We start from the raw sequence: 25791 nt of genomic DNA on the forward strand, positions 1-25791 counted from the left end.
GATGTTGCTTTTACAGCCTAAAAGTGGGGGGACAGTTTTTAAGGCAGCCGCAGGAGGCGGGTGGTCGAGATTCCTTACGGTGCGCGGGCTCCCCACCTGGCCCCCCGAGCGGCCGGCTGCTCCGACAGAGAGGGCTCAGGGGGCTCGAACCCTGGCGGCGGGGGAGGCCACCGGCTCGGCGAGGCGCAGCGGCGGGGGGAAGGGCGGGGAGGGACGAAGCCTTTCTCCCGTCGGCTGCGCGATCCCGACCGCGCGGGGCGCCCCGAGCCTGGGCCAGCCCCCTGCCATCCCGCCGCCGCCCCGGCCGCCGTTCCGGCCAGGTGCAAAATGCCTTGTCATTGGGACGGTCCGCGGCCGGAGCATTGAATTACAGCTCAGCCGAGCCCGGATAGGGCGGCGGGGGTGGAAGATGAGCAGAAGCCCCTGTGCCCCGAGCGCCCGCCGACCAGCGGGATAAGCGCGGCCGGGGCCGGGGAGGAGGCAGCCCGCTTCGCTTCCAGAACACAAGATCCGAGCCGCAGCCGCGATCCCAAGCGGCCTCCCTCCTCCAGCCGCTCCGGGAGGAGCCCCGAGCCCCGCGAACGGCGATCCTCCCCGACCTTCCCCAGCCCTCTCCGCGCCCTGGGCCCCCGGGGCCCTCACTCGTGCCAGTCATGCTGAGGGTCTTCATCCTCTACGCCGAGAATGTCCACACCCCGGACACGGACATCAGCGATGCCTACTGCTCCGCGGTGTTTGCAGGTAGGAGGGGCCTGCATCCTCGCAGCGCAGGGAGGGTGCGGTCAGAGGGAACCCCGACCTCCACCCAGAGAGCGCGGGGATGGGAGAGGAGAGACTCCACGCCAAGCCTGAGTGACTTTGGGGTGCTGCAGAGGCACGTATCCTCAGGAAGGAGTGACCCAGAGGGGAACTGAGACAATGAGAGAGGTGGCTGAGCTGCACTTCCCTGGGGTCTGGAAGTTGAGCCCAGGTGGGGGCTAAGGTGGGCCTGGAACATAGGGCCAGCTTCTCTCCTCTCACTTTTCTGGGTCTCTTAAAAGAGGTCTTTCCGTGCTGTACTGCTAGGATCCCTTCCTCTCCAGGGAGGGCTGGGTCTCAGGCCTATTTATAGCCCAGCTCTCTTCCTGGGTCTGGGCCTGGCCTCTGTCCTAGGCCTCAGCTCTCTATCACAGCACCAGTTGGCAGGCAAGCGGCCACTGGGGGGCAGAGAGACCGCCCACTGTCCAGGGACCCTACTCTTAATTTGGGAACAGGGTGGGAGAAATTTAGCAGCTGGTACAGCTGGCCCCAGCACCAGCCTCTTAGAACTTTCTTCCCTCTCCCTTCCCACCAGACTGGAGCTGGCTGGGGAGTGGTATCTGGGGTGTGGTATCTTCATCATCGTTGCACAAAGGAGCCTGCTCCCCTATCAGATTGGGAACTTCCACAGGAGAGTCTTCCCATGGTAATGACTAGATATTTCCTCCAGGAGGTGATGGCCAGGCCCTGTCTGCTTACCTGGAACCCCCTCAGAGCCAAGTCAGAGCTTCCATCTGCCCAAATGGGTCTTTGGGTTCCGAGCCATACTGGAGGAGAAAGACCAGAGTATGAGAGTCCAACCCTTCACTAACCTTGGCGGTTTGCTCTTAATCTCCATTACTTGTTACTTCCCTTCTCCCGAAAGACCTGGCTTCATTCCAGGCCCCCGGAAATCATAGCCACATGGGTCCCTGGCCATTCAGTAGACCTCTCTTTTCCACTTCGTGAGCTCCTGGATATACCTGTTCCCAGACGCCTGTGTGCAGGTGTACTCCCAGACTTGTGTACACCCAGGAATGCATGTGACATTTAGGATGTTCCAAGGGATAGAGGTTCAGAGAACACAGGCGTGTGTCCACACAGATGTATCAGAACAAGGGCATATGCACACACACACACACACACACACACACACTCCTGGATGTGAAATTTAGGCTTTCTCGAGGAGGCATCACTGAATGGACCAGTGGCCTGGGAAGCAACCTGATCCAAGAGGAGGCACAGAGGGGGAGTGGGAGGTGACACTCCAGCTGTGCTTTTTTCGCTGACATTCTGCTTTGACCTGTTCTCGACCAGTTTCCCACAGTTGCCTCCAGAAATGAACTTTATCCAGGTGTTTCCAGGGGGAAGACAAAGGCCTGAATGGGGGACTTCCATACTTCCTCTGCATCCTCAGCATTGGGCAGGCCAGGCCAGCAGCCCCACGTAGGAATCTGGGCTCCTAGTTGCTCAACTCCAGGGAGCACCGTGCCCACTGTGAACATTCCCCTGGCTGAGTGGAAGGAGGATACCATCACCTTGGAGGGAGCGGGAAGCCCTATGCATCTAATAGCTGCCTCTTGCTCCAGTGCCCCTTCCTTGTCACAGTGCCCTAGTCCAAGGTCCGAGCAGGCTTTGTGAATGGCACTCTCTAGAGCTGCCCAGTACATAAAAGAACCTCAAGGAGTGTGTGTGTGGGGGGAGTGGGGGGTGGGGGGTGGGAGCACCGTACAACCCAGCCCGTGTTCTCAGGGGTCTTGTCTCCTCTGGGGCCATTCAGCCTGAACCAGATTTTCCTTCCTGATCACAAGCTCCATCTCCCACCCCCACCCCCACCTAATACACACATACCTGCCTCACTATGAAGTCCCTCTACCCAGGCCAGCTCTGAACCCTAGCAAGAGAAAGGAAAGAATGAATAATGTATGAGGAAGAACTTTCTAACTGCTGAAGTGCTTTGCCCACAGGAGTACCACTGGTGTGGCTCCTCTTCTGTCTTATGATTTCAACTGCAAGGGCTGTCTGGGGGACAGTCTTGCCCATCCCCCATCTTCCATCCACCATGGGAACCCCTGACTGAGTCCCTGCCCCCTCTGCCTGCTGCCCCAGGCTCCCCCTTCCCTGGGGAGAAAGGAAGTGGGTTGTCTATGCTGATAGTGCAGTGCCCCCAGAGGGGGCTGCCTGTAGCCCCCCACCCCCACCCATGGCAGTCACTGCCAGGCAGTCACAAGGAATATAATCCCTCCCTTGCCGGCCCTGGACACATTCCCACCTCCTGCACTGGCCAAGCTCTTAACCCATGTCCAAATTTGGCCTCCCCACAGCATTCAGGCCTGCTCACCCTCCCCGCAGCCAGGGCCAGGTTGGTGAATGATTATACAGAAGTCTGTGGTCTCAGGGACACACTACTCAGAGCAAAATAGCCTCCTGGGAAGTATTCCTTCACAGGCTAGCCTGGATCTGGCCTTCCCTTTAGGTTAGAGACCCATAAAGCCCCCTCCTTTGGATATCTGATTATAACATCCCATAATTATGCCTCTTCTGTGCGTGCATAAATTCATTTCATGTTCACAGCAGGCTTGTGAGGCCAAAGGGCAGGGATATTATTTCCCTTTAGAGAAGAGCAAATAGGCCCAGAGAAGTGCAAGGGCCTGGGTCACATGGGGACCAAAGCACCTCCCATCCTCACCCCACCCACCTCTTCACTGCCCTCTGTTGTTCTCAGCAGCCATGGCTCATGAATAAGAAAGTGCTTTGGAAAGCATACCATGTGCTGCCCACAGCCAGGGCAGCCTGGGCCTGAGCCAGCGCAGGGATGGGGACAGTGCTTGGGGTACCCCGCATGGGGCTGAGTCAAAGCAGGGGGAGTACAAGGCTGTAGGGAGCGCCATATAAGACAAATGATCAAAACATGGAAGGTTCTGATTTTAAAAATGTCTTTTCATCACAAGGAGAGAGAATGGGCATTCATTAAGCACAAACAACAAACAATGTGCCATTTTCAGAGGCTGTTTCTTTAAAACCCTACGACAATCCTTTGAGCGAGACATATTTAACTGATACTGAGCTTATTAGGTGCTAGGCACTGTTCTAAATAGAACTTATTTACCATGAGCTATATCATGTTCGGCTAGAATTTATACCAGGCACTTGTATGTAGACACTTAACCCTCCTAGCAACCACATATAATAGCAACTATCATCACCCCCATTTTACAGATGAGAGAACTATGGCACAAGGAGGTTAAGTTATACACTAGTTGAGAGTGGATTTGGGAATCGAGCCCATGTGATCTGGCTCCAGAGCCCCATCTTTAACCACTTCACCATCTCCTTTGGGTCTTAGCTTTGATTTCCAAGAGACAAGCAGTAAAAGGTGAAGGGGCAGGATTTGAACTCAGGTCTGCTCACACCCAGGAGCCCAGTCTCTTTGAATACTGCTTGGCATTCAATACATATTAACTATTATTATTCTTATATATGATTATACATATATTTATTATAATAATTATTAGAGTTAACATGTGTTGCACAGGTACTAAGAAATCGCTCCACACACCCAAGAAGACTATCATTATCTTTTGCACCTGATCATTCTGATCATCAGCTGTTTGTCTAGCTACTGTCCTACCAGTCTGGGCACCATGGCTCATTGGTGAGTGGCCATCCCCTCTGCCTCAAGGGACCCTGGATCTGTCTCCTCTGACTGCCCCTCCTGAATGGCCCCTTCTGAGCTGAGACATTTGTCCACCTGCCTGCTGTCTGGCTGTGGCCATCACCATGGGGCTAGTCTTTGTGGGAACAAATATCCCTTTGGTGACTCCTCAAGGCCACAGACCTTCTCAGTCCCTCTTCCCAGGCCAAACTCATTCTCTGTCTCTGCTACCTGTATGCCAATCTCTTCCCCAAATTGGTTCATTAGGATGAAATGTTAACCAGAAGAGGGCTACCACCCCTTGTACACCTACTGTGTACCAGCTACCATGCTGGAAGGACTATTGTTCAGTTCAGTCCTCCTAACAGCTCTGTGACATATTCACTTGATTTCACAGAAGTGGAAACAGACTCTGAGAGGTCAAGTCGCATGCTTCAGGTCACACAGCTAGAAAAGGGTGGACTGGGATGGAAGCCCAGGACTGTCTGATTCTTCCCAGTACGGGATGGTTCTTCCCAGGAGGTCACATAATCATGGCCATAGCCAGAGCCACTACTGCCTGTGCATTCTACACCTGAGGTGGACACGTAGGTGGCCCTTCAATCCAAGGGCCCATGGGTCCAATCCAAGGGGCCTACATGTCCAAGGGCCCATGGATACACAGACTCTTCAATGAATGTGAAGGGAAAGGGCAGAAGGATGAGTTGGACCATCCAGACTCTTGGAAGTGTTAGGGCTTTGGTACGTGTGCCCTAAGGGAATCCTGTAAACTCACAGGCAGATTGTTCATCCCAAGGTTGATGTCACTGAGCAGAGGTGCAAGGTTTGTTTGCTTCCTGGTCACCCCACATCAGGCCTTGCTTAAAACAGAGACTGAGCCAGAGGAAACCAGCTGGCCCAACTCCAGCAGCAAGAAGAGGCTGTGTAAGAAGCGCTTCTTCTTTGACTGGCAGGAAGGTAGGACCCCTAATAGGTGACAGAAGAGGGGAGGGATCAAAAACTCACATGCTGATGGGAGCCTGGTGGGTGGTGCAGTAAGATGAAGCTGGAGGGAAAAGCACATGCATATTGGGTGAGTCGTGGCAAGTGGGGTGATCTGAGAGTGCATGCCCTGCTCCACAGGGGCCATCCAGAGCCAGATAATCAGTGGCAGGCAGAGAATTTGGGCCCATGTGCCAGCTACTCAGATTTATTTTCAAGAGCAGCTATAAATCCAAACTCATGTGAGAAATCTCATAACATTTAATTACAGTATTATTTTGTTATAAAACATTGTGCTGCTTAAAGACAATAAGTCTGGAGGCTGGAGGCGTCCCCAGAGGACACCAAAGACATCTGAAGCAGTGTTTCTTTAGGTCATGGAGACTTTAGTCCCGGGCTCTTGGGACAATAGAGAGCCAATCTCCTCTCACTTGGGATTCTCAGTGAGCACCTGTCTGTGACTACACCGAAGGGGCAATGGGGCAATGGGGCAAATCGAGGAGTGCACTAGTCCCTTCCCCTTTACCTTTATCAGCCCTGAAATGTTGTTGCAGTTAATATGACATCTTAAATAAAGACTGGGCTTGCTATGCAACCTCAGGTCCCAAACATGTCTCCCCATCCCCTTACAACCTCCTGGTGGCTCCTAAGCTGGCCCTACCACCTTCAGAGGGGTACTGGAGTATTTCAGGGTGCAGAGGAGCTGCCCTTACCTGCAGTGTTAAGTGGGATGCAGACCTGGCTGTCAGTGAGCTCTCACTAAACCATGCTGTGAACATGAGGGTCTCTCACTCACATAACAGTTGATGTGTAGGCAGTCCTGGCCAGTAAGGGTCGGACCCAAAGGCTGTGGGTCCTCCTGTTTTGCTGCTCTGTTATCCCCAGGGATGTCCTTGACAACATGGTTGGTGATGGCTCACCATTACCACCTGTACTGCGGCATGAGCAGGCATGCCACTTCCCTTTAAGGGTACAACCAGACAGTTACATACATCCCTTCTGCTCAGCACTTGGTATCATGGTCATATCTAGCCCTGAGGGAGGCTGGGAAATGTTCTCTTTCTATTTGGGTGGCCATGTGTCCAGGTAAAACTATGCACAATCTCTGTGGAAGAAGGTGAGAACATATAAGGAGGGGGATGAGTTGAGGTCCCAGCACACCGTCCATGAGAACTGCATTCCTGATATGGGGAGGAAGCCCACTTTAGGACTAGGCTGCACTAGAATGTCTCCAAGGGAAGAGTCAGCTGTCTCATCAGGAAGAAGTGAACAGCAGCCAGGCTGGGAAGCTGGAGGTTGGGATGGGAAAGAGGTGTCAGGAAGTGTCCAGGGCTCAGGCCACCAGCTGCTGATTCTCTGGTTTATGGAACAGGCTTGTAGAGCCTCTGTTCCTTGGACACAAGCTAAATGTTTGTACAAGTCCCTTGGAATATTCCTCTGGAAATATTGGATATGCCCCCTATAGATTTCCTGTGTTGCCTCTGATGGATTAGAGCAGGAGGACGTGGCAGGGTGTGGGGGGCTGCGGGAAAGGAGCATAGCCTGGAGTCACTGTGATAGTGAAAAAACAAACAAAAAAACCCGATCCCAGATCATCACATCCAAAATTCCCCCAGGGGGCAGTACTGCCCTCCTGGAGAACCACTAGCTTAGCCTCATCACAGGATGGAAGGGCCACTGAGGAGCCAAGTTCACGGTCCACACCACCAACCCCAGGCCAGCCCTTATTGTGCACAGGAAATGCCTGGCCCACTGAAACAGCCTGGGCCATTGACTCCGCCATCTAGCTAGACCTCAAACAGGTGATCGCACAGATGGTTGGTTATTCCTTACAGTTGTAGTGAGTGCCAAGAAGGAAAAGTATGGCTGTCAGGTTGTTTGCTAGAGGGACCCAGTCTAGACCAGGATGTCAGAGACGGCTTCCCTAGGGAAGCCATACGAATGCTGAGGCCTAAGGATGAATGGGAGTGGCCCTGGAAAGAGAGAGGGAAGGCATTTGTGCGTAGAGGGGACACCAGAGCTCCAAGCTGAAAGATAGCTCAGCATATTCCTGAAACTGAGAAACCACTGAAGCTGCAACTCAGGGAGTGAGGGGTGGAGTGGCCTTTCCAGGTGGGTGGATGTAAGGGATTCGGGCATGATCCCAAGAACAAGGGAGACCTTTGAGGCCCGATCATATGGTTTTTTTTTTTTTTTTTTTTCCGATCATATGTTTTAAGATTGCCTGGCCCCAGTATGGATAATGGACCAGAAGTCACCAGCCAGGAGGCCCCTGCGTGGCCCAGGCAAGAGAAGGTAGTGGAGGAAATGCCTCGGTGGAGGCATTTGGATGCTATGGGTACATGGATGCTACCAAAGTCATGGATGTCAGCAAGGAAGATTTAAGCCTCAAGTAGGTGAAATCTTGTCTCAAGTAGACTTTAATAGTATAGTCTTTTTTTTTAAAGATTTTATTTATATATTCATGAGAGACACAGAGAGAAAGAGAGGCAGACACAGGCAGAGGGAAAAGCAGGCTCCATGCAGGGAACCTGATGTGGGACTCGATCCCAGGACTCCAGGATCACACACTGGGCCAGAGGCAGGCACTAAACCGCTGAGCCACCCAGGGATCCCCAATAGTAAATAGTCTTAAAGTGGTCCTCACTCCTAATACATGGCCCCTTAGAAAGACCTCCTGTCGAGTACTAGGCTCCGGCAGGATCCAGAGACATGATCCAGAGACATAATGGGCTCTGGGCACATACAGCATACAGCTCTGCAGTCATCCTGCACCCAGGCAGACCGTTTCTCCCTCTGGTCTGCTGTCATTGGTATCTGCTCCATCCTAGAGCTCGTGAGCAATTGATCCACATGCTTCCTTATTCTCAAGAACCAGGAGAGGGAGTTGGGCTTGTCCATTCACAGAGTATAAGCCCAGCCCTCCTGGAGAACGACTCAGGACATTTGCCTTTCACTACAGCAATAGCTATTGCCAGGAGATGGCTTCCGATAGCACAGGATCTACCTGGAGCCGGGGCTGGGGGTCATACCTGAACAGTTGGGTTCTGCTAAGAGGGAGGAGGGAGGTCTGAATGCTGGAGAGGAAGCAAGTGTCCACCTCCTTATGAGGGTAGGTGGGGTGGCCCAGGCAGAGTGGGAACGTCAGGAGAACGAGGTCCCCCGACAGCTAGAAAAGGTACAACCTTTAAGGTGGGCAAGAAGACAGCCTCAGACTTGTCATTGAGGGAGTGAGAGGGGTAGGATCTCATGCCCATGTGGCCAGCTGGTCATTCACAAACATGGGAGAAAAGGCAAAGGATTTGGGCACAGATGCTGATGGGGGTTAGGAGGCTGGGAGCCTGGGGAAGTTCTCTACTCAGCAAATAGGAAGCAAACTGAGAGTGAGGATGGCAGTAGCGTGTTACAAGTTTGGGGAGAGAAAAGTATGAAATGGTGGTTTCTAAAGAGATTGTGGAAAGATTGCTTGCTGGGCAGCAGGAAGGGTCCACTTGAATCAAGGGCCATGAATATCAAGTGTGACAGGTGGTTAGCTGGGCGGTTCTCCAACACCTTCAGTAGTCAGAGTTGGATTTCACCACGTTGTGGTTTAGCCACATGAAAATGCTGGATCCTCTAAATAAGGGAGGGGACAGCCAGCTGAGGGGCTATGCAGCGGAATGATGACTAGTCGCTACATTTAGGCTAAGGGCTAGTGGCCTGCCCGGGTGCTGGGTGCTGGAGGGTAGGGGTGTAGGGAGATGAGAAGCCAGGGCTCCTGTGGTCCGGAGGTCCGTCCATCAGCTGGAAAGGGGCCCGACGGAACAAGGCAAACGTGCTCAGGGCTGTCACCACTCAAGGCTCCCGCCTAACGCAGTCCTCCTCCGGGTGGGGGCGCGGGGCCCGGAGGCTGCCGTCGGGCCGTGGCGGGGGCCGGGTGAGTGGCGGGTGGCTCTGTGCTCCAGGGACCGCTTGGAGAAGCCGGGAGGGGTTCGCGAGGCTCGGGCGGGGTCTTTCCGGGGCGGCGGCCCGCGAGGCCGGGGCTCAGGGTGCGGCGTGTGGCGCCGCCGCTCGGGACACGCGTCCGCGCTCGCTCCAGCGGGGGGTGGTCCGCAGACCCTGCGTCCCCTCCTCCCGCCTCGGCTCCCGGCGCCCCCGGAGTGCGGGCCCGGGCAGGGCGCAGGGGGTGCGCGCGGGTGCGCTCCGGGCCCGCAGCGTCGGCGGCCTGGCCGGGCAGTGCGCCCCGCCTCCGCGGCCCTCGCGGTCCCCGCCCCGGGCCCCCACCCGCCCCCAGCCGCAGGGCGGGTCGCGGCCGAGGCGGGCAGAGGGGTGGGGTGGAGGGAGGGTCCGCCCAGCGGGTGTCCAGTGTCCTCCCCGCGGCCTCGGCCGGGCGCGGGGACTCGGCGGCGGCGCGGCGAAGGCGACAGCTGCCCTGTGGCACGGGTGCCGCGGAGCCGGGCGCTCGCTCGCTCGCCGGGGCCTGGGCCCCCTGCGCCCCCCGCGCCCCGCGCGCCCGCCGCGGCCGCACTATGCTGTGCTGCCTGCTGCTGAGGGCCAGCAACCTCCCCGGCGGGAAGAAGGACCGGCGCAGCGACCCGGTCGCCAGCCTGACTTTCCGAGGTGAGAGCCCCTGGCGGCCGCGCCCGCGCCCGGGCCACCCGACTCTGGGCGCGCACGGCCGCGGCTCGGCGCTGACCGAAGCCCGGGGCGCAGCGCGAGGCCTCGGCCGCGGGGAGGCGAGGACGACGAAGCCAGCCTCGGACGTAGCCCAGCGCTCTGAAATTTTGGAGAACTGAAAGGGCCAGAGCCTGTCAACAGTCAGTGCTTCTTAAGACCCGTACGGAGACCTAATAAAGTCCGAGCGCTTGCGGGGCAGTGGGAGACGGTGGGGAAAGACAGGTGGTGCGGGGTAGAGGAACCAGGATCACTTAAAAGCTGGGCGTGTTTTTGAAACTGGGTCTTGATTTCATTCATCCGCCCATCTTTATTGAACACTGGCCTATTCAATCAGCCACGTGTCAAAGAGCCTGCTCGGGGATCCCTGGGTGGCGCAGCGGTTTGGCGCCTGCCTTTGGCCCAGGGCGCGATCCTGGAGACCCGGGATCGAATCCCACGTCGGGCTCCCGGTGCATGGAGCCTGCTTCTCCCTCTGCCTGTGTCTCTGCCTCTCTCTCTCTCTCTCTCTCTCTCTCTATGTGACTATCATAAAAAAAAAAAGAGCCTGCTCGCCCACAGGAGGTTCTTAGGCAACAGAGGGTCTCTCTCTGGAGCAACAAAGGACTCGCAACTCTCCTCACCGGGCACCCTTAACCCATCTTCTTTAAGGCAGACCTTCCCATGGGAGGAGGCGCCTCAGAAGGAGCAGATGGAAGAGGAAGGATGTGTTGAAATTAAGAGAAGGAACAATGGCTGAGTCAGGATCCCAGTTCAGCAAAGAAAAATGCATAAGGAGAGGAGAAGGGGTTTCTCTTTTACCAGGAGGTGTATCCCGTGGTTTCTGTGGAATTAAAAAATACGTGCATCACAAAAGATGGTCAAAAGAAGAGGGAAAAGTGGCTGGTGTTTTCAGGAGATTGGAAAACAGTGAGGGCACCAGGGGGCTCTTTTGCTCTGATCCACGTTCTCCATCTGGTCCCCAAGCGCCCCAGAATAATAATGACCATAGATGGTAGGCACAATTCGGCAAGGTGAAAACGACTTGCTTTTATTCTTTGTAAGGGGACAATTTACATTTTATCCCTCTTTAGAAAAGCGTGAGTCAAAATATTTTAGAACACGGTGCTCTTTTCGTTAACTGGTGACATTCCTGGGTACCTACAAAGAAATGCCACTTGGCGGCAAGGTCGCTAGCTTATCTGCCCAAACCATTCCCCTATAGATACTGTGGGCTCATCCCCAGCGGGAAGAGAAGTTCTGTAAAGATCTTGAGGCCAGGGGCCTACAGCAGCCCAGATCTCTTGGATGCTTTAGGATCTGTTCACAGCTCTCTTTCCCTGGTTCTGGAACAGTCTTGTCGTGGCTCCTAATCTCTCCATTGTGCAGATAAAGAAATGGAAACTCGGGGAAGTTATATGTGTACTTGGTCACAGCCTGGAGTGGGCAGTGCCCATGAGTCAGGAAGATGACCAGATCTGTTGAAGCCCCCCTTGACGTCGTCCTGGCCCAGGTGCCCCATTCAGCTGCTCTCCTCTAGGTGTCTGCCGTCCTCATCCTTTATTACTTATTTGCATTGATAAGGTCCTAGCAAAACTGACACAATAGAATGTAACATCTCCAACTATTCCAAGTCTATTGCTTTTCCAAAGCCATGCGGCAATGCCACCTTCTCCAGGAAGGCCCCTGAGATTCCCCTGGCATTCATTAGTCTCTTCTCTCTAGGCGTACAACACTTTGCTAGGTCTGCCAGAGCACTCGCCGCAGCCAGCCTGTGCTCTGTGCTCCGAGCCACCCTTAGATGCCGTGACTCCTTGGGAGCAGCAGCCTGTCCTATTCATCAGCTGTCCGGCTGAGCACAAGTAGGTGCTCTGTAGGGTTTGTGTGCTTTCTGGCCCCGGCTCTGGCTGTCCTTAGGATGTGCCTGGGAGCCTCATGCAGTCTGGGCTGATGGTCCTTATACTTTCCTGTACCTGAGAATCTTCTGGAGAGTATACTTCTTGAAAGACAGATTTTTGGCTTCTGATCCAAGAGGTCTAAGTGACCTGAGACTCAGCACTTAACATCCACTTGATGCAGAGCATTTTTTTTTAATTTTTTTATTTATTTATGATAGTCACAGAGAGAGAGAGAGAGGCAGAGACATAGGCAGAGGGAGAAGCAGGCTCCATGCACCGGGAGCCCGACGTGGGATTTGATCCCAGGTCTCCAGGATCACGCCCTGGGCCAAAGGCAGGCGCTAAACCGATGCGCCACCCAGGGATCCCGATGCAGAGCATTTTGGAACCACACCTTGAGAGAAATTGTTGTGAGAGGGGGTGAAATGTGAAATTAATGTCATTCCTTCCCCCACTCCCACCCCAGAGGCTATCCATGCTGCAGTTTGGGGCCAAGTGGATGCTTAGGGAGAGAGGCCATTAGAATCAGACTCAGAATTTACACATCTTTTAGGCTGGGGCACTCATCAGAATCACTTGGAGAGCTTTAAAAAGACCACTACCAACCTTCTTATCCTCTCCTCTCTTGAATCTCTGGAGGAGGGGGCCGGAGAGAGGTGTTTCTAAACATTCTCCAACATTTCAGATGTGTAGTCAGGGGTGAGAAGTCTTGAGCCCGATCCCCTCATGGCACAGAGGGGGCTGTGGCCTGCTTGCAGAGAAACCAGCCTGCACCGTGTGCTTGGCTCCCACTTACAGCCCCAGATGCATGGGCCCGGCTGGCCCCACTTCCCCTGCTCTTGTTCCCAGGGCATTCCAGGCTGCGATGTAATTTCAGGACCCGCCTCCCAAAATAGACTGTGAGCTCTGCAAGGCTGGACTCTGAGGGCACTTTCGGGTTTCCTTCAAGTGTTCAGGGTGGAGCCTATTAATGAATACTTATCATTCATTTGTTCTTGTATTAATTGAATAATTAGTTAACTAAAACTCTTATGAGTACCTGGGCTCTGGCAGATAGTTTCGGCTGATTCTCTGTGTACATGAGCGGCTTCATTTCCTGTAGCATTTAATGATCTGTACCTCTCCTCTGTCCTGCCCATTTTCTACCAGCTAATGTGATTATTTATGTCTTTCCAAATCCACTGACCAAATATTTGTTGAGCACCTACTATGTGCCAGATACCGTTCAAAGTGCTGGGGATATATCTAAGAGCAAAACTTGGAGCTCAGACATCTTATTTCCTTGAGGGTGTGATCTCCTGTGACCTGGCTTGGTGAATATCTACCCTGCTTCACCAGCTAGAAACTGGAGTCATGACTGCTCCTTCCCTTCCCTCATCCTCTCAGGGCCTCTCTTCCTCCCTCTGCCTCTTTAGTTGGCCCTCCCCCTTCCCTTCCTCCGCTCCCTTCTGTCTTTTGGTGGGGGGGGGGGGGCTCTAGGCTCCCACCAGGAACCTGGGGGCATCTTATAGAACCCTCTGTATGTGGAAACACTTCTGAGGGGCAGATGTGACTCTCCTGTATAGGGAAGGTGGGCTCAAGGCACTGAACTCTCTGTTTCTGGCTTTTTACATGTTAAAAGTGACTTTAGGGGCACCTGGGTGGCTCAGTCAGTTGAGCATCTGCCTTTGGCTCAGGTCATGATCTCTGGGTCCTGGGATTGGGCCCCGAGTCATGCTTCCTGCTCAACAGGGGAGCCTACTTCTCCCTTTCCATCTGCTGCTCTCTCTGCTTGTGTTCTGTCTGTCAAATAAATAAATACAATCTTAAAAAAAAATAAAAGTGACTTTAAAGCATTCAAAATAACATTCTACTTTCCGTGAACTCAATATGTACTCAATGTGGAAAAGGATCTGTTACAGAAAGGTATGATGCAAAAGTCAAGACTGGCCCCAAATCTTGGTACTTTGAATTAACTTGGTACTTAAGATATATTTCCTCAAAGATTCTTTTATCCTCTTTTTCAAAAAAGCAATTTCAGTTGTGAAATATAACACCCGAGTAAAGTCCATACAGTATAAATGTGTGCTTCACTGCACTGGCTCTCAGCTGGGGGTGATTTTGTGCCTCAGGGGACATTTGTCAACATCTGGAGACATTTTGGGTTGTTGCTTCTGGGTGAGATGGGGGTAGGGGGTGCTACTGGCATCTAGTGGGCAGGGGCCAGAGGTGCTGCTAAACACCTACAGGGTACAGGACCTCCCCACGACAGCCACAACAAAGAATCATCCAACCTCAAATGTTAATAGTGCCAAGGGCGAGACACCCAGCTTTATTTTATTTTATTTTATTTTATTTTATTTTATTTTATTTTATTATTTTATTATTATTTTTAAAGATTTTATTTATTTATCCATGAGAGACACACACACACACAGAGGCAGAGACACAGGCAGAGGGAGAAGCAGGCTCCACGCAGGGAGCCTGACGTGGGACTCGATCCCGGGTCTCCAGGATCACACCCTGGGCTGAAGGCAGGTGCTAAATTGCTGAGCCACCCGGGCTGCCAAACCCCAGCTTTAATGAGTAATGAAGAGGGGGTATCCATGTATATTACCCAGGACAAGGAATAGAACCTTACTAGTCTCACTCCTCCATCAGAAGTCTCAGACTCCCTGCCTTCCTCTGTAGAGATAATCCCATCCCAGATATCTTTTTTAAAATGTTTGAATATTTACATTTTCACTCAACAATAAACCAGGAGCATCTTTCTATGTCAGGAAAGATTATTTTACACACCTTTTAAAATGTCTGCATAGTATTTTATTATATGGCTGCACCCTAATTCAATGAATCAATCCCTTATTGACTTATGTTTAAGTGATATTAAATCTTTTTTATTTATATCCAGCGCTCAAGTTATACTGTCACTGTGAGAAATATCCTGGTGATTAAATCTTTGTCCACATATTTAATTATTTCCTTTGGGTAAATACTGGAAGTAGCATTACATCTAATATACAGGTTATAGATGTATATAAGGATTTGCTGCATTTCCCAAATTGCTTTTTGGAAGATCTCTACCAGCTTTACCCTCTCACTAACTGAGTAAGAAGGTTTATTTTCCTATAATCCTGCTAACACTAAACATTACCATATTTAACAATCTTCTTTAACCATTTCTTAGGTTCACATAGTATTTGTGACATTTCAATGTTATTACCTACTTGCATTTATTTTTTTACTTTTTCATTTGCCCAGTTTTTTGGAGGGAAGGTATCTTTTTTTCTTAATTAGCTGTAAAGTGCTCTTTACATATTAAGGATGTTAACATTTTGTCATAGATATTTCAAATATGTTCCCCAGTTCAAATTGGCCTTTTGAGTTCAAAGACTACCCTTCTCAGAGTACATTCCATCACAGCCAGTTGATCCAGCTACCACCACCCCTTCCTGGCTAGCAGTTTCCTGGAAAGGGTGGTTTCAGTTAGGATTCAGAAAGATGAATATGAGGGTGAGTTCCTGAGGGTGAGAAGAGCAGGACTCTGCAGGGAGTGGTGGGGGGAGTGACAGCTGCCCAGTTCTTGAGGTGTGCAGGCTTGAATCAGGCACGGATGGTGGGCCAATGTCAGAGTTACCAGAGTCTACCTCTCCTTTTTGTTGGAGGTTGTCTGTACTGAGAAGTACAGCTGGCCTTCCTTCAGCAGGAGCCAGAGCCATCTTTTCTCCTTTCTGTTGCCATTGCCTTTTGGTTTTATGCTGATACTTCAAATTTTTGTCTGATGGATATTCTAAAGAAGTGTCAACAGAATCCCCCAAACAGAGCGAATCCTTAGTACCTGTTTGTGGAATAGTCCAGGCTGCCTGCAGGATCTTAAGGTGCCATGCAGCTTCTGACAGTAGGTGTTGTCTCCTGCCTCATGGGCAGAAACAGCCTGTCTCTCTCTCTGGGAGTCCAGAGCACCCCATACCCTCTCCTGTCTCCTCCGTCTCTAAGTGAATGGCACCGCCAGCATGCCTACATCCCTGTCAGAACCTGAGACATGTTCTGCTCTTCACCCTTCTCCCTTCCCCACCTGGGTGCTGGTCAGCGTGCCCCAGACCCACAACCTCTGTCTTCACTATCTCCACTTGGATTTTTTTTTAAGACTTTACTTATTTATTTAACACACATACACAGAGGGAGAGAGCACAAGCAGGTGAAGCAGCAGGCAGAGGAAGAGGGAGAAGCAGGCTCCCACTGAGCAGGGAGCCCGACGCAGGGCTTGATCCCAGGACCCTGGGATTATGATCTGAGCCAAAGGCAGATGCTTAACTGACCAAGCCACTCAGGCGCCCCTCATACCTGGACTTAAAAAAAATGTGACAAAATACACATAACAGAACATTTACCATCTTAATCATCTTTAAGTGTACACTTCAGTGGTATTGAGAACATTCATATTATCATGTAACCATCACCACCATCCATCCCCAGAACTCTTTCATTGTTCCCAATGGAAATCTCTACCCATTAAATAATAGCTCCCCGTGTCCCTGGTAACTAACTGCTTTCACTTAGTATAACATCCTCGAGGTTCATCCATGATGTAGCATGGTCAGAATCTCCTTCATATTCAAGGGCTGAATCCTATTCTCTTGTATGTATATCCCACATTTTTCTTGTCCATTTATCTGTCAGTGGACATTTGGGTTGCTTACACATTTTAGCTGCTGTGAGTAATGCTGCTGTGCACATGGGGGTACAAATATCTGAGACCTCCTGAACTTTTATGAGAGTTTGTGACTGTCAATGTTTTTACTCCTACCACCCTCTGGCAGGGGTCCTGGGATCTTGAGTTTCTCTTTCTCTCTGTGTAGCCTCAGGACCTCCCCCCACCACAAGGCCTAGATCTAGCTTGGTCCCTACCATAGAGTAGCTGGACTTCTTACATGGTCACTCAGGGCTCCTAAAGCCATGAAAGCAGAAACCACAGATCCTACTTTGAACCACAGGGCCAGCTCAGATCAGTGTGGAGGTGTACCAGCTAAGGGTGTGAATGTTAGGGATGCCTGGGTGGCTCAGTGGTTGCACATCTGCCTTCGGCTCAGGTCTTGATCGAGGGTCCTGGTATCAAGTCCTGCATCAGGATTCCTGCAGGGAGCCTGCTTCTCCCTCTGCCTATGTCTCTGCCCCTCTCTCTCTGTTTCTCGTGAATACATAAAATCTTGGAAGAAAGAAAGAAAGAAAGAAAGAAAGAAAGAAAGAAAGAAAGAAAGAAAGAAAGAAAGAAAGAAAGAAAGAAAGAAAGAAAGAAAGAAAGAAAATATGTGAATGTTAGGAAGCTGGCTCACTGGGGCCATCTACTATGAAGACTACTATTCCCTACATTTTCAGCTCCAAGAAGCAGGGACCACTTCCTTCTCCATTTGGCCAGGATAACAGTATGGCTGTGGTGACTGCAACTCCTTTAATTAGTCCTGTTCCCAACACAGTGCCAGGCACATAACAGGTATCGGTAAATATTTACCCATCTTTGTTGCCAATCATTCCCCTACATGGGAGTCAGTGTCCCCCATGAATTAGGAACAGCAAATGACTCTTAGTGTTGAGATGTTTCACTTTTTTTGTGCTTAAAAAATGTTTTCTTATTCTGATAAAATATATATAATGCATCCTTTACCATTTAAACATTTTTAGATATACAGCTCAGTGGCATTAAGCACATCCACACTGTTGTGCATCTATCACTGCTGTTCATTCCCAGAACTTTTTCATCATCCCAGCCTGAAACTTCATGCCCATTCAACAGTACCTGCCCGTTCCTCCTCCCCTCAGCCCCTGGAAACCTCTAGTCTACTTTCTGTCTCTGTGAATTTGATTATTCTGGGTACCTCATGTAAGTGCTAGCGTATAATGTTGTCCTTTTGTGTCTGCCTTATTTCATTTAGCGTGCTGTGAATTTTCAAGATTCTTTTATGTCATAGCATGTGTCAGGAGTTTCCTTCCTCCTTAAGGCTGAGCCACATCTCATTGTTTGTATATCCCGTACATTTTATTTATCCATCCATCTGTTGATGGACATGTGGACCTTGGTGCTTTTGAGGTGTGTTGGGAAATAAATCAGCATCCCTCAGCTTTTCTTTGAACCCTCCTTTGACTGGCATAAAAACCTGCCAAATTACAGACTGAGTGCACCCTCAGTGAAAACCCCTGCTTCCGAGTGTGTCTTCTCTATGATCCCACCAGCCCCAAAGACTTCCATCATCATTAGTGTCACTGTCTGCTTCCCATGACCTTATAATTGTGTTGTAGGGAAGAGAGGCTACTGGGGGATTGCCAACTGGCTCTGCCAGAGGTCAGAGGGTTCCCTTCCATGCTGTAACCCCTGTGGGTGTCCAAGGCCCTGGGGCTAACTAACATCTTGGGCTCCTGAAAGAAGCCTGTCCCCACAAGATGGGCCTGGAGGTATGAGTGAGGCCTGGGGCCCAGACTGCTGGATAGACCGTACCCTGGCCACTGACAAGTGAACCTCACCAGGTGGTGAGCAGAAGGTAATGATGTGGCTCCTCACATGACGCTATTACTATGTCAGACTCTAGGGTGGCAGGAGATTTGGGGTTCCCACCAGGGGAGACTGCTTAGCCAGGTGGCCCCAGGTGCCAGATGGGACAGGATTGGGCTGTCTTCTTACCTTTGCTCTGCTCCTGTCTCTGAGGCCCCTCTCCCAACCTCTTCCCATAGCCATGGTCTTTATCAGAACTGGCCCCTGGTGAGGGACCAGGACCAGATGGTGTGCTAGATCATTCTTGTCACACCCCTTGGCTCTCAACAATGAAGGGCCAAGAGGGTCATTTCTTTGTTCTTCAGTTCTTCTCTGACAGTCTTCATTTTAAGCATTATTTTCAAACATTTTGGATTGTTATTCACAAGAAACATATTTAATATCAAGACATAGTACACACATATAAATATGTATATGAAAATATAACCCAACTTTTCAACTAATAGTAATTTTGCAGTGAAAGATGTACTCTGATATTTTCTTCTCTGTTCTGTCATTAAAAAGACATATTGGTTATGTCACTCAGTTGATGTCATGGCCTATGAATGGGTCCCAGTGAGCAGTTTGAAAAACACTACCATCCATCAATAAGAGACTCTGGTCTGGGATAGAATCAGGGTGGGCAGGCCTGGGGAAACAAGTGAAGCATTTCCACGGGGACAAACTCTTCTGTCTAAGGTAAGTTCATTCTTCTTCGCTGAGTCATTCAGTCTGGAGGAACACCACCAGAGGCTATAGCATAATTCTCATGAGGCCTGCTGGCCCCTAATTCTGCAGAGCAATCCCGGGAGAGGACATGGTCCTCTGTCCCCATCCCCAGCATGACCTGTGGGCTCTCCTATATATTTAACTCTTGAGTCCGTTAAATTATACACAAAAAGCCACATCTATCAAGGCCAAAATTAATGATCAAGGACAGGACAGATTTAGACCCATGACAAGGAAGGAACTGTTTTCTTGACTGTTTCCTAATTAGCAGGATGCCTTCCCTTCCTTTGGCTTCTGTCAGTCATGTGATGTGCTGGGGTAATGTTTCACTTCTTTCCTGCACCTCTCTGAGGCTATAGCACCCTTCCATTGAAGTGTCCTCCCTGAATGTCACTCAGAGGGTCTCAGAGTTGGTCCTTCTAACCAGACCTAGTGAAATCTCACTGAAGGCCTTTTTAAAAAATCTTTTTACTTAAATTCAGTTAATTAACATGCAATGTATTATTGGTTTCAGAGGTAGAGGTCAGTGATGACTCATCAGTCTTATATAATACCCAGTGCCCATTACATCACGTGCCCTCCTTTTTTTTCTTTTCTTTTTTTTAAAGATTTATTTATTCATTTATGATAGACATAGAGAGAGAGAGAGAGGTAGAGACACAGGAGGAGGGAGAAGCAGGCTCCATGCTGGGAGCCCGACGTGGGACTTGATCCCAGGACTCCAGGATCGCACCCTGGGCCAAAGGCAGGCGCCAAACCGCTGAGCCACCTAGGGATCCCCCATCACGTGCCCTCCTTAATGTCCACTACCCAGTTACCCCATCCCTCCACCTCCCTCCCCTCCAGCAACTCTCAGTTTGTTTCCTATGACTAAGGGTCTCTTATGGTCTGTCTTCCTCTCTGATTTCGTCTTGTATTATTTTTTCCTCTCTTCCCCTATAGTCCTCTGTTTTGTTTCTTAAATTCTACATATGAGTGAGATCATATGATAATTGTCTTTTCCTGATTGACTTATTTCACTTAGCATACCTTCAAGTTCCATCCACATCATTGCATATGGCAATATTTCCTTTTTTGATGGCTGAGTAATATTCCATTGCATACATACACCACCTCTTCTTTATCCATTCATCTGTCGATTGACATCTGGGCTCTTTTCATAGTTTGGCTGTATGTCCACAATAGCTCTGGACATTGCTGCTATAAACACTGGGGTGCAGGTGCCCCTTTGAATCACTATATTTGTGTCTTTGGGGTAAATACCCAGTTCACTGAAGGCCTTTGTTTGCCTCATCTTTAGGAAAGCTAAAGTGGGAAATGCTTGAAAGACACTTTGCACAGGGCTTGGCACTTGGCTTGTTCAATTAATACCCTCCAAGAGCACCAGGAATGCTTCCAAGTGGTCAACTCAAGAGCAGCTGCAGATGGGATTTTCCACATTACTCTTGTAGGTCAGGGGAAGTTGATAGGGCAGAGGAAGTAGACACTTAGACTGAATCTCATATCTCTGCAAAACCCTATGAAGTAAACATTCTTCTTATTATCCATTTACGACCAAGGGAGATAAGGCCTAGAGAGTTAATAAGCCCTATCTGAGGTCACACAACAGGGGATATTATTTGAGTGACTTCAAAGCTGTGTCTGCACCCACTGCTGGAGACATACTAATGTGGCCCACAAGGATGATTTAGCCAGGCCAGGCCTGGACTAACTTTGAGAAGATAACTTGCCCCTCCCAGAACACCTCCTTCTCACTGTGACTCTTCTTATCCCCTATGTCCACTGATCTACTCCCCTACTGTTAATGCAGTGTGATCGCATTCCTTGGGAAGAGTGGTATCCCCTGGTGATGGAGTGAACCTGGGGATAAGGCATGGTGTCTGTCCTCTGAAGATCATAGTCCAGTTGGGGAGAAAGACAGAGAAACCTATAGTTCTCCTATGTTCTGATATATGGTCAGCCATCTCTGTCTGGAAGAGTCAGGTGAGGCTTATCAGAGTAAACAACTGAGCTGGGTATTGAAGAATCAGTAGGAGTTCCCTAGATGCATCTGAGTGATGCAGGAGGGTGGGGAGGGCAAGTGAAATGAACTCATATTTAATGAGTCTGCTGTGTGCCAGGAACCTCACTCATACTGTCTTGTTTAATTTTCACAAAACCCCATGGAGAGGTATTATTATGATTTTATAGATGAGGAAACAGAGGCTGAGATACTCAATGAATTTCCTGAGAGTTTTTCCAAGTGTGTTACAGGGACTCCTGGGGGAATCCCCAAGACTCTTTGAGCAGGTCAGCAAGGTTGAAACTATTTTCAGAATAACCTGAAGTTCCTATGTGTCTTTTTCACTGTCAATATTTGCACTGATAGTACAACAGTGATGGAAGGTAAAACCGCTGGTATCTTAGTCCTAGTGAAAGCCTTGGTGCAAAATTGTACTCGGCACTGAATTCTTCCCTTTCCTGTATTTGCACTTAAAAAAAGAAAGCTAGATCAGATGAGAAATGTCCTTGATAAAGCATTACAATTATTAATTTTTTAATCTTGATCTTCAAGTACATATATTTGTAATATTTGGAGTGTTGAGACATAAGTATGCATAGAGCACTCCACACTGAAAAATGATGACTGTTGCAAGAAGAAGCACATGTATGGCTGCTTGAGTTGCAAGCTGAACTAGCCAGTTTGTTTATTTCATGGAATATTGTTTTTACTTGAAAGAATGACTGACAAATTGTGACTGTTCAGATTTGGGCATTTGACTGACATTTTCTTGAAAGTGAAAGCATGAGCTTTTCACCTCAAGCAGACATTTATTATTTGTTGCCAATCACAAAATTTGAGCTTTATTTTCTTTTGTTTAAAGATTTTATTTATTTATTCATGAGAGACACAGAGAGAGAGAGGCAGAGACACAGGCAGAGAGAGAAGCAGGCTCCTTGCAGGGAGCCCGATGTGGGACTCGATCCCGGGACTCCAGGATCACACCCTGTGCTTAAGGCAGGTGCCAAACTGCTGAGCCACCCCGGGATCTCAAATTTGAACTTTCAAACCAGAATGGGAACATAGAAAGTTGTATCCTTCAGCTTCCTCATATTTAATGACTTTACTGATGAGATTGATGGTAATATTAATGAATATGATTTTTTTTTGCATTACACAATCAAATGTGTCAATCTTTGGAAGGTCCACATAACACGATGAGCAGAAACTCTCACAGTAATCAAGGCAAGATATTGCAGAATCATGCAAGATTAAGATATTCATTCAAAGTGCAAGACAGAACCATGGGCTTCAGTGTAACAGAGTACAAAATGTTCATTGACCTGTTTTCAGGGATACTATTTGTTGAGTTTTTGGTGTAATATCAAAGAAGGATATCCACAGTTATCTGAAGATTTATTAAAATACACCTCTTTTTCCAAATATATGTCTCTCTCTTTTAAAAAATATTTTATTTAGGGATCCCTGGGTGGTGCAGTGGTTTGGCGCCTGCCTTTGGCCCAAGGCACGATCCTGGAGACCCAGGATCGAATCCCACGTCGGGCTCCTGGTGCATGGAGCCTGCTTCTCCCTCTGCCTATATCTCTGCTTCTCTCTCTCTCTCTCTGTGTGACTATCATAAATAAATAAAAAAAATTAAAAAAAATATTTTATTTATTCATGAGACACACAGAGAGAGGGAGAGGCAGACACAGGCAGAGGGAGAAGCAGGCTCCATGCAGGGACCCTGATTTGGGACTCGATCCATGGACTCCAGGATCATGCTCTGGGCCTGAAGGCAGGTGCTAAACTGCTGAGCCCCCCAGGCATCCCCTCCAACTATATATCTCATTGGATTTTTCTTCCTAGATGTCAACCAAAACAAGACATCTCAACAGACTGAATGTAGAAGTAGATATGATAATCCAGCCAGGCATTAAAGAGATTTACAAAATATAAACAGTGGCACTTTTTTTTTTCCTTTGTTTTGGAAGTTATAGTTACTTTTCAGAAAAACATGTCACTTATGTTAACATGGATTGGATTTATTACTGTTAATTTAAGATTAGTTACTAAATAAATATTTTTAACTTAAAAAATTATTTTAAATAGGCTCCACACCCAGTGTGGGGCTTGAACTCATGACCCTGAGATCAAGCCTTAGGCTCTACCCACTGAGGCAGCCGGGGACCCCTAAATAAATATTTTTAAATGCCTCAGTTGTTATTTCTTTTTAAAGAAATTATTTCTTTTTAAATTTAAATTCAACTTGCCAACATATAGTATAACACCTAGTGCTCATCACATCAGGTGCCCTCCTTAATGCCCGTCACTCAGTTGCCCCATCACCCTACCCACCTCCCTTCTGCAAACCTTTGTTTGTTTCCCAGAGTAAGGAGTCTCTCATGGAAAGTCTCCCTCTCTAATTTTTCCCACTCAGTTCCCCTCCTTTCCCTTATAATCCCGTTCACTATTTCTTCTATTCCCCGTATGAGTGAAACCATATGATGTTTGTCCTTCTCTGATTGACTTACTTCACTCAGCATAATACCCTCCAGCTCCATCCATATCGAAGCAAATGGTGGGTATTTGTCGTTTCTAATGGCTGAGGAATATTCCATTGTATATATAGGCCACATCTTTATCCATTCATCTTTTGATGGACACCGAGGCTCCTTCCACAGTTTGGCTACTGTGGACATTGCTGCTAGAAACATCGGGGTGCCGATGTCCTGGTGTTTCAATACATCAGTATCTTTGGGGTAAATACCCAGTAGTGGAATTGCTGGGTAGTGTAGGATAGCTTTATTTTCAACTTCTTAAGGAACCTCCATACTGTTTTCCTGAGTGGCTGTACCAGTTTGCATTCCGATCAAGAGTGCAAGAGGGTTCTCCTTTCTCTGCATCCTCGCCATCAGTTGTTATTTCTTAATACCACAAAGGTCAATAGATACAAGCCATTCAAATAAAAGCTCTTTAGGATCCTTAGTAAATTTTAAGAGTTATCTCTTGTGATCAAAGAGTTTGAGAACCTCTGACCTGAGGTTTCATGGGAAATAAGTGTTCTGTGTCATTTTGAAGCCCACATTCTTTTATTTTTTTTAAAGATTTTATTTATTTATTTATTCATGAGACACACACACACACACACACACAGAGAGAGAGAGAGAGAGAGAAAGGCAGAGACACAGGCAGAGGGAGAAGGAGGCTCCATGCAGGAAGCCCAATGCAGGACCCGATCCCAGGACTCCAGGATCACGCCCTGAGCTGAAGGCAGGCACTAAACAACTGAGCCACCCAGGCATCCCATGAAGCCCACATTCTTTTCCTACATTTGTGATTTGCAGCAGGCCATGAGAGGGGATTGGGAGTCCACTCTGCCCCACTTGGGAGAGTTTTATCCAAATCTCCCAAGGGACTCCCTGGAGGCTCAGCAACCATTTTCAACGTAATTGCCTTGGAGTCTACCAAATCCTGCTCGGCCTCTCTCCCTCAGATATCTCTTTCTCCACAATTTTCCTTTGCTTTTTCTTTCTCTATTGTTTCTCTCCTCCAAATCTTCCCCCAAACCCTGCTTGCATCCTTGACGCCACTCTGATTTTCTTTTCTTCCTGCTCTGAAACTGGCCAGAGGGAGCTGAGCCTGCAGGTTATTGGCAATGCTTAGCTTTAGAGGAGGACTTGAGGGGTCCCAGGAGATGTTTCCAGAGACTTTCGGGGCTTTCATGGTCCAGACTCTGTAAAAGTAGAGCAGTCTCAAGCTTCTCACTATAAAGTCTTGCACAGGCAGGGTGGAACCAGGTGATTGAATGTAAGTTCTGTATCTGACCACTTTTAATCATCCATTGAACACTGAATCATTTCTGTTCTGATGCTTACTGGAAGGGTTGGACGTGTTTGTCCTTTTCTGTGCCTCACATCCACTCCTCCATGCCTAAGGCTCCAAAGGAGGTGCTTCGACTTGCTGTCGTCTGGGGCACTGTGGGTCCCACCTCAGCCCTAACATTGTCTGTTCTTCCTGTCATCTACCCCGAACCATTCTGCATTCCATTGGCCCAGCCATTGCGAGCCTTGGGACAGCCTGCTTCAGACATACCCCTTCAAGGCAAGGGTGGGGGGGCTGTTTTTTTTATTGAGGTAAAATTCACATAACCTAAAATTAATCATTTTAACCATTTAAAAGCACACGATCTCAATGGTTTTGAGTATATTCACAAGGCTGTGCAATCACCCTCGTTCTAATTCCAGAATATCTCATTACCTCTGAAAGAAACCATTAAGCATTTGCTCCTCATTCCCATCTCCCCTCAGCCACTGGAAACTACTAACCTATTTCCTGTCTCTGCATTTGCCTATTCTGGCTGTTTCACATAAACAGAATCGTACAATATGTGTAGGTAGATGCTTTTAAAATGAAAAATATTTTCCATGCAGATCATTCATTCTCAGCAAATTTACAGTTAAAACCTTTATTTAGAAAGTCATAACTTCCCAACAATAGAATTTGTTATTATCATGTTATATAATAACATATTATCATAACAGTAACAAAGTCATTGAGAAGAGGCAGACTGGGTATTTTCCTTTAAAAACATCCTGGGTCCTGGGGTTGGGACTGCTGTGTATCAGTCCAGAGC

General features: G+C 48.9%; 1 protein-coding gene across 23 annotated transcripts in view; it reads left to right on the forward strand.

Moving 5' to 3' along the window:
• The first annotated feature begins 250 nt into the window (after positions 1–250).
• Positions 251–25791, forward strand: part of DYSF (dysferlin) — a 216916-nt gene continuing 191375 nt past the window's right edge. For 14 of the 23 annotated variants that reach the window (XM_072769770.1, XM_072769775.1, XM_072769773.1 and 11 more), the window contains exon 1: positions 9907–10012. In XM_072769770.1, the coding sequence (XP_072625871.1) occupies positions 9922–10012 (91 nt within the window). In that variant the 5' untranslated portion in view covers positions 9907–9921. Of the gene's footprint in view, positions 742–9906; positions 10013–25791 lie in introns of those variants that run through there. The other 9 variants (XM_072769771.1, XM_072769783.1, XM_072769778.1 and 6 more) reach the window with 1 other exon arrangement.

Source organism: Canis lupus, chromosome 12 (assembly GCF_048164855.1).
Source record: "Canis lupus baileyi chromosome 12, mCanLup2.hap1, whole genome shotgun sequence".
NCBI classification, from domain to species: domain Eukaryota; kingdom Metazoa; phylum Chordata; class Mammalia; order Carnivora; family Canidae; genus Canis; species Canis lupus.